The sequence below is a fragment of the Oncorhynchus mykiss genome, chromosome 29 (assembly GCF_057628025.1).
Source record: "Oncorhynchus mykiss isolate SJ-2025 chromosome 29, ASM5762802v1, whole genome shotgun sequence".
NCBI classification, from domain to species: Eukaryota; Metazoa; Chordata; class Actinopteri; order Salmoniformes; family Salmonidae; genus Oncorhynchus; species Oncorhynchus mykiss.
Window position 1 is genome coordinate 28,566,756 of NC_143050.1, and position 12,168 is coordinate 28,578,923.

Consider the following 12,168-nt stretch of genomic DNA (forward strand, 5'->3'; position numbering starts at 1 on the left):
GTCATGCTGAAAGACCCAGCCACGTTTCATCTTCAATGCCCTTGCTGATGGAAGGAGGTTTTCCCACTCAAAGTCTCACGATACACGGCCCCATTCATTCTTTCCTTTATATGGATCAGTCGTCCTGTTCCCTTTGCAGAAAAACAGCCCCAACGCATAATGTTTCCACCCCCATGCTTCACAGTAGGTATGGTGTTCTTTGGATGCAACTCAGCATTCTTTGTCCTCCAAACACGACGGGTTGAGTTTTTACCAAAAAGTTATATTTTGGTTTCATCTGACCATATGACATTCTCCCAATCTTCTTCTGGATCATCCAAATGCTCTCTAGCAAACTTCAGACGGGCCTGGACATGTACTGGCTTAAGCGGGGGACACGTCTGGCACTGCAGGATTTGAGTACCTGGTGGCGTAGTGTGTTACTGATGGTAGACTTTGTTACTTTGGTCCCAGCTCTCTGCAGGTCATTCACTAGGTCCCCCCGTGTGGTTCTGGGATTTTTGCTCACCGTTCTTGTGATCATTTTGACCTCACGGGGTGAGATCTTGCGTGGAGCCCCAGTTCGAGGGAGATTATCAGTGGTCTTGTATGTCTTCCATTTCCTAATAATTGCTCCCACAGTTGATTTCTTCAAACCAAGCTGCTTACCTATTGCAGATTCAGTCTTCCCAGCCTGGTGCAGGTCTACAATTTTATTTCTGGTGTCCTTTGATAGCTCTTTGTTCTTGGCCATAGTGGAGTTTGGAGTGTGACTGTTTGAGGTTGTGGACAGGTGTCTTTTATACCGATAACAAGTTCAAACAGGTGCCATTAATATAGGTGGAGGACAGAGGAGCCTCTTAAAGAAGAAGTTACAGGTCTGTGAGAGCCAGAAATCTTGCTTGTTTGTAGGTGACCAAATACTTATTTTCCACCATAATTTGAAAATAAATTCATTAAAAATCCAACAATGTGATTTTCTAGATTGTTTTTTCTCATTTTGTCTGTCATAGTTGAAGTGTACCTATGATGAAAATTACAGGCCTCTCATCTTTTTAAGTGGGAGAACTTGCACAATTGGTGGCTGACTAAATACTTTTTTGCCCCACTGTATGTCTATGTCCTTGGAAATGTTCTTGTTACTTACAACCTCATGCTAATCGCATTAGCCTACGTTAGCTCAATCGTCCCACGGAAGGGACACCGATCCCAAAGAAGACTAAGAGTTAACCCTTTCCCTACCTTCATGATCTGGTCCCCAGTGTGAAGACCCTCCTGTTCAGCAGGACTGTCCTCCTGAATGCCTGCGATGAAGATTCCCACATCGTTTCCTCCCGCCAGCCTCAGCCCCACGCTCTCCCCCTTCTGGAAACGCACCATCACAGTGTTGGGCCTGGGCAACACACAATCCATTTAAGACAACAGGCAAGTTAATAACATTTGTACATTTCCTCATTCATAATCTACATTAGAGTACACAACTCTGTTGAGTTAATAGTGAGTCTGTGCCCTAGACCCATTCGCTGTAGATGTGTTTGTGGAACCAACACTTACCCGTATATCTCCTGATCCTCTATGCTTGGTGTCAGTGGTACCTTTGGGGCAGCGTGGACTTTTGGGGCAACAGTTACTACCGGTGCTGTAAAAACAAAATGGAAATCCTCATTGGTGAGCATTGCTACGATGGATGGGTAATTTAACTGATGCACTGCTTATATAACAGATAAATGTAATAACGGGAAATAAAACATTTCCCATATTCAGTTATTCAAAGTCATTGTGCTTACCTGGGGGTGTTTCCGGGCGGGGCTCCACCCTCTCTACTGGCAGAAGGGGTGTGTCCTCCACAACTCTATCCTTTTTTCGCGCCGGCATGGCGAACGGTGTCGGCATAGCGCCCATTTTAGCCAGCCTGCTGGGAGGTTCCTCCCTGAGCGTAAAACACACATAATCCCATGGTTCTCAAACAGTACAGCACAGCTACAGTAGGCTTTCATCTTCTCAGAAATACCATAGTGATGGTGTACAAATACTCAATGTAAATATCATCTCAACAATATTATATGGTAAGATATTATATAAGAGTGATCCATACAGCAGGTGGGAGCAGAGGGTGACTGTTTACCTGGGTTTGTCTCGGAGCCTCTCATTGGAGGAGTGGGAAGACAGGTCTGAGTGGGGGGCTCGTCGGTCATCCTGTGGCGAGTAGGAGCGGTAAGACTCGATCTCAGAGATATCTGGAACACAAAATATTACCAACATCTAGTTCATCTTCAAGACAGATAACCCAAGTCGACTTTTCCCCATAAGAAATGTTACATTTGGTATTAGTGGAGTGGAGAGAAACAGACAAACACAGCAAACCTCAGACAGATACATTTCTTGCAGATACCCGTCACACAGACAAGCACCCCTGTTCTCAATACAGAAGCTGCAGTTCCAATCTTAGATCGCACATTTATTTGCTACATTTCAGACCATAACATAATGAAATTCTGTCATATTCAATAAGTGGATTATCGGGGGGGGATTATATTCCCCTGCCAAGCTCTCACACACCACGTCCCTGAATGGACCAAAGTGGGTCAGAAGTCCCTGGGTGTGTGACAACGCCCCCCTCAAACGCTTTGGGTTAGCGCATCACCCCACCCTCCCATTTAATTACACAACCCAATCATAACCTGCACTTTGATCACGTGACAAATATACTGAAATAGAGCCAGTAGCCATAGAGACGGCCAGGTGACACTGAAGAGAACACGGTTCTCTTTTTCATACATTACTTCTATAGAAATGTGAAATGTTATTGATGGAATAGACTAAATGTCATCAACAAGGTGTCTGTTTGGCTGACATGCATGGGTATACCGTTTCATAATCTCTCTATACCAATGACAGGTCGGGTGGAAGGTGAGTAAAGTTGAAACAAAACTTTATTATCCCTAAGGGGAAACTTTTTGTTGTTGCCAGAATCAAACAAAAAGAAAACAGACAATTCAATAAAACCAGATATGGACAGGACAATACAACCGAAAACATACATTTTCATATCAGTAGACAATACAGTAGGTTAAAACACTCTCAATGAATAACTTCTACAAAGCACTGGGACCGTTCTGAATCTGTCCACATAAAAAGGTATTTTTCCTTAAAAAGGAAAGGAGCTGCTGCCACAGAGACTGAGAGTGGAGGGTCTCTCACCATCGAGCTCAGAGTCGCTGTCTGCCAGGGGAGGAATCCTGACCAGGACCTGTCTCCTGTCTCTCTGCACCACCAGCTGCAGCTTTCCTCGAGACTTCTCGATCAGCTTCCCTGCATCGCTTAGAGACAGGTTCTCGGTCACTGTACCATTGATCTGACACAGAGTGAGAGAGAGAGTCAAATCACATTCATAGTGTATCGTAGCAAACACACATAATATCTGTAGCCCACTGTCTGAGACGGATCATTCTTAAGTAATGTGTGTGTGTGAGGGGGGGGGATAAATCCCATTATAGGCCAACATAACATGCAACTTTTAACGAGGCAGCAGTGAAACAACGCTTCCCCCAGGGCAGAGATGAAACAGTGGTCTGTATGTGAGGCCCTTCCTACCTTCAGTATGATGTCTCCCTCCTGTAGGTTGCCATCCCTGCAGGCCAGACCTGTGCTGGTCATCTCCTTAATAAACAGCTGACTGCCCAGACGCAGACCATACTCTATAACACACACACAAAACACATGGTGTAAACATAAAAACATGGTTTAACTGATAGTAAACATTTAGCACAGGTTGTCTTAGAGGAATGAGCATAGTAGAGATATATCACTGTAAATATGGAGTGTTAGTACAGTATGTGTATGTCAAATGTATGTATGTATGTATGTATGTATGTATGTATGTATGTGTGTATGTATGTGTGTATGTATGTATGTATGTATGCATGCATGTAGACCTTCATTGGGCCTGTTCTTCAGCAGCAGCACGTTGAGGGGTTTCTCCAGGGGCTCCTGCTCCCGAGGGGGGCGGGCCATGGGGACTGGCATGGCGGTGGGGGAGGGTGAGCGGTCCAGACGCTCCCTGCTCCCGCTCCTCTTCATCTGCTCGTTCCTGTGGTCGCGGTCACTGGGAACACGTTCACGGTTACGCTCAAAGCTGTGGTCGCGACCATGGCTGCGGGCGGGACTGTGACCGGCCCTGTACCGCCGCTCGGGGCTGTTAGCGCGGTCCAGAGTGCGTTCACTACGGAAACGCCTGTCGGGGCTGGGGTCGCGGTCAAGGGCCCGTTCGCTGCGGTAACGCCGATCGGGGCTGTGGTCGCGGTCAAGAGTGAGGTCGCTTTTGTAGCGGCGGTCAGGGCTACGTTCACGGTCCAGAGTGCGACCCATGCTCCCGTCTCGTCTGTACTGCCTGTCTGGATGGAGGTCCCTCTCCACACTTCTGCCCCGGTCATCTCGACCGTAATCACGGTCAAAGCCCCGTCCCTGATAGCCAGCGTCTGTGTAACCTCCCCTTTCCTGGCTGTGGTCGCGGTCTTGATGACTGCTGCGTCCGCTGTACACACTGCGGCGGTCCTGGTCGTAGTCATAGTCATCGTTGTAGTCGTTACTGAAGACGCGGTCATCGGGGGAAGGGGCGCGTTTCAGCAGGTTCACCGGAACCTTCCTGGGCCTCTTGACCGTCTGTCAAAAACAAAGATCCCATCAGGAATCATTCACAACTGTTATTTATTCAATTTGTATTAAAACATTATTTTATTTTTTTAATTAAAAAAATCAGGGGAATCCATTGAGACCAGGATCTCATTTTCATTGGTGCCCTGAGGACAACAAATTCAACATGATTCATAAACAACATGCAGCCCATATACGTTTTGATTTAAGAGGTTTGTATCATTCTTAACTATAAGGTACCAAATAACTAAATCTAGCTTATAGGACCTGTTTCAAATGATCACTTTTATGCTCAACATAGCCACTTCATATTCTCACTCATGCCGGAATGGGAAAATACCCTTTCTATTTTACTCAGCTAAGTTAAATTATTTTTACTATAAAAATGATTTATAAAATAAGGGCACGGGACTTATAAGAATATATTGTCTGCTAATTGAACTAGCCTACGGCATGGCCGTCTCAAATTCTGTTGACTACATTTTATTCATGTTTCTTTAGACCTGCCCTAAATAAATAATGGATGTATTGTATGTGTATATTAAAATAGATTTATTGACTTTTTAAAATGTAGATGCTCCCAATACCAAACCCCAGCGCTACAGCTTCTGTAACATCCAGGAAATGAGACTTAACACCATCAGAAATCAGACATTGTGTCCTGTCTGACAGTTCATTCTCAAACCACTTGCAAGACGCCTGATCCAGACCTATTTCAGTCAACCTTTGAATGAGAATGTGACGGCCAACAGTGTCGAAGGCAGCACAATGATGATTTTTAGGACCTAAGCAATTTAGCACATCTAAAACAAGTGTAGCAGCTGAAACGGTGCTGTCCGGGCCTACCCTCAGATCCCAAACAGATCTAATTGGGAATCTTTTGCCACCATAATCAATTTTTTTTTTATATATATACACAGCACATTTGGAAAGTATTCAGACCCCTTCCTTTTCCCACATTTTGTTACCTTACAGCCTTCTTCTGAAATGGATGAAATTATGTTGTTTTTTCTCTCCACCAAATCGACACACAATACCCCATAATGACAAACCAAGCCATGAGGTCGACAGAATTGTCCGTAGAGGACAGACAGTACTGTGTCAAGGCACAGATCTGGGGAAGGTTACCAAAATGAAGGTCCAAGAACACAGTGGCTTCCATCATTCTTAAATTGAAGAAATTTGGAACCACCAAGACTCTTCCTAGAGCTGGCCGCCCAGCCAAACTGAGCAATAGGGGGAGAAGGGCCGTGGTCAGGGAGGTGACCAAGAACCCAATGGTCACTGACAGAGCTCCAGAGTTCCTCTGTGGAGAATGGAGAAACTTCCAGAAGGACAACCATCTGTGGCCAGACAGATGCCACTCTTCAGTAAAAGTCACTTGATAGCCCGCTTGCAGTTTGCCAAAAGGCACCGAAAGGACTCTCCGACCATGAGAAACAAGATTCTCTGTTCTGATGAAACCAAGTTTGAACTCTTAGGCCTGAATACCAAGTGTCACATCTGGAAGAAAGCTACGGTGAAGAATGGTGGTGGCAGCATCATGCTGTGGGGATTTTTTTCAGTGGCAGGGACTGGGAGACTAGTCAGGATCGAAGCAAAGATGAATGGAGCAAAGTACAGAGCGATCTTTGATGAAAACCTGCTCCAGAGCGCTCAGGACCTCAGGCTGGGTTGAAGGTTCACCTTCCAACAGGAAAACAACCCTAAGCATACAGACAAGGCAACACAGGAGTGGCTTCGAGACAAGACTCTGAATGTTCTTGAGTGGCCCAGCCAGAGCCCGGACTTGAACCTGATCGAAAATCTCTGGAGAGACCTGAAAATAGTTCTGCAGCGACACTCCCCATTCAACCTGACAGAGCTGGAAAGGATCTGCAGAGAAGAATGGAAGAAACTCCAAATACAGGTGTGCCAAGCTTGTAGTGCCATACCCAAGACTCGAGGCTGTGATCGCTGTCAACGGTGCTTCAACAAAGTACTGAGTAAAGGGTCTGAATACTTATGTAAATGTAAAATTCAAGTTTTTAAATTTGTTTTAAAAAATGGGAAATTTCTAAAAACCTGTTTTTGCTTTGTCCTTATTGGGGTAGTGTTTAGATTGACGGGGGGGAACAAATATTTAATCTATTTTAGAATAAGGCTGTAACGTAACGAAATGTGGAAAAAGTCAAGGGTCTGAACACTTTCTGAAAGGACTGCATGTCAAACACTCACAATTTTGGCTACTTTTCCACACTTTCTGAGGGTCTGTACAGCGAAGGAGTGTGGCACGTTGTCCATGGGAATGGCGTTCACCTGCACCACCCGGTCATTCTCACTACAAAACACAATTAACATATGAGGATATACAAACTGTACACACATTAGCTCCTCAAAATGACAGAACACTTGATTTCTCATAATGACTGATTGACAAGAGGTACGTACAATAGCAGGCCATCGGCGGGCCCTCCCTGAAGTACGTCAGATACCACTATGGACATCTCCCCACTTTCCTCGTTGGGGTTGTCCCGCCCCCCGGACACTGCAATACCAAAACCCATCTTGGGGTCCTGCAGTGAAGAGGACATGTATTAGAGATGTGTTTGTATGGGTGTGTGAGTGCCTGTGTGACCTCGTCTGTTCAGGTTAGTGTGTGAGTAAATGTATCTGTCTGTCTACGTTTGTGATGAAGTCTTTATGTAAGATAAGCCATACATCCTACCTAGTGTTTAAGTGTGTGTGTGTGTGTGTGTGTCTCTCTCTCTCCTTGTTGTCTGTGTGATGTACCTGCCCCCGTGCTGACCAGATGAGATTAGAGCAGAGATTTAAACACCCCCATCTCCTCTCCCATCTGTACTAAAAACATTCCCTGCTCCACCCGCGAGAGTTTGGCCGACAGCGTTCGGTCGAAAACTCTCTATGCTATGCCCAACAGTACCTATCCTGTAACGACTAAAGGAGCATCACATCAGCCCGTTACACTCTCTCTCTATCCTCGCTAGCAGATTGTATGACAGCTGGATGTGGAAGGGTCAGTGATGTGGTGGTTAAAAAAAAGCAGCTTTATAGCCAGAGCAGAGTGAGTGGAGGAGACAATGAGCACGAGCGCCACACGATTAACTGTCCTGGGCAGATGTGATTGCATGCATGGCATTATTCCAGTCTGTGTGCTGTAGATGGGTGAACATGTACTAGAGTGCGTCAGATGTTCTGAAACGCATCTTAAAAAAGGACCCACAGTGTATTGCATTGTAGCTGCGCATGACAATTAGAATTCAATTCTGTTTTGGTTATAATTGAAATGTGATAGTCGCAGTGAAGAGTGTTATAGTGTGTTATGGTTGCAGTACTTAAACAGGTTGTATTGTGTAGTAGTCCAGTGTGGTGCTGTATGTGTGTTGTTGTAAAGCTGGACTCACCCTCTGCAGCGTCACTGTGTACTGCTCCCACACGGTTTCCTCCATGACTGGGCTCTATGGGAGAAGGACACGTTCCACAATGAACAGGAGATAACCATGTGTCTCAGTTCAACAGGACATACTGAGGTGCAAACTATTAGCTCAATCATGAGGGACCATGCCAAACATCATGCTCAAACTCTCACATACCCAACAGAAAGTTCACATAAGATAACCCTCCGCTATACCCGGCACAAACAAATTCCATGTTCCCAACCAATACCCTCTGAGCACATGGTACAGTACACACCAAATAATCAGCAGAATCACGCATGGACTACTGCTTCCGTACACCCTCAGCCTTACACAAACCATCCAATACAGTACACATACCAGATGAAAACAGAGAACTTGACCAAAGTACCCACCCACATTTTAACCAACTGCTACACCCACCATGAAACACCTGCTGATCGGTCTACCTTTCCACCCAGAGACCACCTGTCTAACTAGAGCCAAGCTGAAGTCACTCACAAGCCCCTGGAGGATACGGATGGCCTTGTAGGTGTGGATCCACTTCCTGTGCAGGTGTAGGACAGTCTTCATGGTTCCTTCTCTGCTCTATCTACCTCCACTGACTATTTGCTCTGGCTGCCTGAGCTGCTACGCCACGACCTCATCCATTCCCACAGCGCAGCCACACCCTGCATTTATCTGCCTGCCTAGCTTTGACGTAAGCTCTATTTTGCTGGCCTACATTCAGCGCAAATCCCACCGTCCACAGAGTGTAAACACACAATTGCAAACGCGGCGATGATTAAATACACATGCACACAAAATAACGTGCATAGACGCACCGAGATAAATCGCACACCGACATATACGAATGAGTATATGCAGATGTACGTGTGAACGCATTTAACTCAAATAGGGTAAATCCATTTGAATTCAATCACTTTTTGACAGCATCCCTTTTGATTTAAACGGAACCTAAATTTCCCATTGTAGAAGTGGTCAGAAAGTGACTTTTTGGACCCGAATGCCAAAATATTCAAGAGATAAAAGGTGCTCAAAGTTGACCCATTTTGCATACCCTATCATACCATGTTTTCATCACTGAAAAAGCTAAAACGGTTGAAATTGATGTAATTTAAAAGCTTACAAAACAGGGTTGTCAAACTATTTTATAATGTATGCAAAATTATATGACAAACATTCATTTCTGAATAATTCAAATGTAATTTCACAATGTTTCAACTTCATATTCATAATCTCAAGCACCACCCCTCACTGGAAGCACTTATCTTTGTTTTTTAGTTGTTGTTTTTTTTAACTACAAAACATAGACACACGCCATTTTCAAATATGCGGAAGTGGTGCTGGAGTTGATGAATAATGGTTTAGTTCCCCTTTAACGTCAAGTATCTAAAAAACACAAACTCTGATTGTTTACATAGTCACGTACATTGTAGCGTAGACCCTATTTTACATTAGCTAACGTGTTCTGCCTGCCATTGGTTGAGACACAACGTGCTCTTGAATACAGGGTAGGTGTCATGTTTTGGCTGATAAATGCACTACTATGGGAATAAAATTTACATTTAAACTTTCAAAATGTTACCAAGAAGGATGGTTGGATGTCCACACATCAGAGAATGTTGACTTGAATGGGAATATCTGCTGTTTTGAATTATACTGTCAACCCTCCATAGGAAATCTATTGAAATCATATAAATATAATTAATAGAATAGACATCAAGACCTATCATTTAAAAAGATTCTCTGATACTTTTGTATACTTTAGAGTCAGTAGCTCTGAAAGTAGCACTCACCAGCCAAAAGTGGTCCCCAAAAATTGGGTACTGTATCACATACAGTACCAGGCAAAAGTTTGGACACAACTTTTGCTACTCATTCAAGGGCTTTTCTTTATTTTTTACTATTTTCTACATTGTAGAATAATTGTGAAGACATCAAAACTATGAAATAGCACATACAGAATCATGTAGTAATCAAAGTAAAAACATTTTTTAGATTCTTCAACCCTTTGCCTTGATGACAGCTTTGCACACTCTTGGCATTCTCTCAACTAGCTTCACATGGAATACTTTTCCAAACTTCTTGAAGGAGTTCCCACATATGCTGAGCACTTGTTGGCTGCTTTTCCTTCACTCATCCTTCATCCCAAACCATCTCAATTGGGATGAGGTCGGGTGATTGTGGAGGCCAGGTCATCTGATGTAGCACGTGGGGAAAATTGCACAGCATAGCTTCAAGAGAACAGTTGCTTTCAAATGAGGTATTTCTTGGCTAATTGAGGTACAGTAAAAAAAATGCTTTCTTAGTCACCAAAGTACCAGAGCATGTTTTTAAGTTAACATTCGCTTGGTGGGTGGACCATCAGTCATCTTTGTTTTTTGGTAGTAATTAAAAGTTACAATTTGTATTAAATTAAAATGTCAAATGGTCTACCAGCTAACTTGGTGGTTTGAAGGGATAGTGCCAATCTATGAATTATATTTTTATGTTTGAAATTCAAGAGAATGTTGTCTCAACCGATGGCAAGCACAACACAAAAATCTCAGATGTGAAATGAGGTCTAAGCTACAACATATGCGAATATGAAAAAATATATGAGTTTCTACATTTAGATAAATTGACATTATGAAAAGGATTGTTTTGTACAACAAAACAATACAAATTGTTTGACAACAATTGTTTGTAATCATTTAAATGGATTTTACCCAATATGCACACACACACACAATATAATAAGACAACACAAACAAGCATACAAATCCACTACAAAGCCTTACACAAAACACATGCCAGGTATGCCTATAACTCCAGCACTGCAATTCTAAACAGTTCTCATTATGGTGTGTTTTTATCTACAGGGCAGCCATCAGACTAGTCCACTCTAGAATGTCTTCTAGTAGCAGCACGCCCTCTACTTGCAGAACAGCTAGCTACACTACACGGGGTGCCCAAATGCACTATCAAAGACACTAACAGATTTCAAGGGATAACATTTACCTACACTACTGGGTTAAAACCACTAGTAGGCTCGGACTTTAGAGTGATTTCAAACCTGTCAGAAATGTCCAGATCAACCAACCCATGTCAGCTAACATTTTTTTGTAATGTTTGACTCACCCAAATATCACAAAAACACATGGCAAAATGTGTAGAATTGCAAATGTTCTAGCTGCCAACGAGGGGGGTGAACAGTTTGTGTCATGAACAGTGCTTGTGCCCATAGAAATAGACGTGGGGGATGTTGTTACCCAATGCTGGAAGATGGGTCCGAGTTAAAAACGTTTTTAAAAAAACTCTGTAAAACAATGTTGAGTGAGTCCGAGTGCCGAAAGAGACGACAGTATTAGGATGTACCAATTCAAGATGGAGGTAAGTGTCTCGATATTTTATCTCAACAAATATGTAGACCTATAAAACGCAGTCCATTACCACAACCAAATAATGTATATAAAAACACCCAACTAATGTTCAAACCAATAAAATACAACACGCATTCATTATCGTTTGGAATTCTGTCAATTTTATTTTGACAAAATGGATCCTTCCAGATAACTTTAATAGATTTTTCACCCCTGGGTGTCCCAAGACTAACAGAGGCAAGTCAGTCAGTTCCAAAATGGACAGAATGATTGTTAGTTGTAGAGTTTCAGTGTTGTAAAAAGGACAGGTTTTTCAATCTAACAATGCAAGCTGAATAAAAATATTAATATGCTGGTGTGTCGTTCCAATATCAGATTCAGAGCTGTCAAGTTATGTAGCCTTCAAGCGTAGCTCCATTTCATTGCATCAAAGTAGAGTAGATAACAGTGCTACTAGTAGCCTCAAGATCAAACAGCATTTCCGGTTGCACATGCATTTAGCGCAATAATCTGCTGTGATGGGTGGCCTGAATCTTTTCCGCTGAGTTCTCTTTCAACTGCTTCTACGGAAGACTCCTGGTTAAATATGCATTGGGTGAGGTGCGTGGGCCAGCAACTTCCAAATAGTGCTAAGGGACATAGGCCTTGGAAACATTGTGAATGAGGAACATGAATAACCGAAGGATGATCCAAGGTAATAGATATCCAGCAGAGATTTTCAAACAGACTTTTAAACCATATCCTACTGCCAAAAC

The 12,168-nt window shown here is 43.3% G+C and overlaps 1 protein-coding gene across 4 annotated transcripts in view; it reads right to left on the minus strand.

The window, feature by feature from the left end:
- The window catches only part of tjp2a (tight junction protein 2a (zona occludens 2)), a 35,458-nt gene that overhangs the window by 8,700 nt on the left and 14,590 nt on the right, over positions 1–12,168 (minus strand). For 2 of the 4 annotated variants that reach the window (XM_090226945.1, XM_090226946.1), the window contains exons 1-11: positions 8,550–8,692; positions 8,037–8,090; positions 7,063–7,187; positions 6,850–6,952; positions 3,915–4,641; positions 3,574–3,677; positions 3,181–3,334; positions 2,105–2,216; positions 1,767–1,909; positions 1,534–1,618; positions 1,222–1,372 (exon numbers count right to left, since the gene is read on the minus strand). In XM_090226945.1, coding sequence (XP_090083071.1) covers positions 1,222–1,372; positions 1,534–1,618; positions 1,767–1,909; positions 2,105–2,216; positions 3,181–3,334; positions 3,574–3,677; positions 3,915–4,641; positions 6,850–6,952; positions 7,063–7,187; positions 8,037–8,090; positions 8,550–8,621 — 1,830 coding nt within the window. In that variant the 5' untranslated portion in view covers positions 8,622–8,692. Of the gene's footprint in view, positions 1–1,221; positions 1,373–1,533; positions 1,619–1,766; positions 1,910–2,104; positions 2,217–3,180; positions 3,335–3,573; positions 3,678–3,914; positions 4,642–6,849; positions 6,953–7,062; positions 7,188–8,036; positions 8,091–8,549; positions 8,693–12,168 lie in introns of those variants that run through there. The other 2 variants (XM_021590854.3, XM_036967845.2) reach the window with 1 other exon arrangement.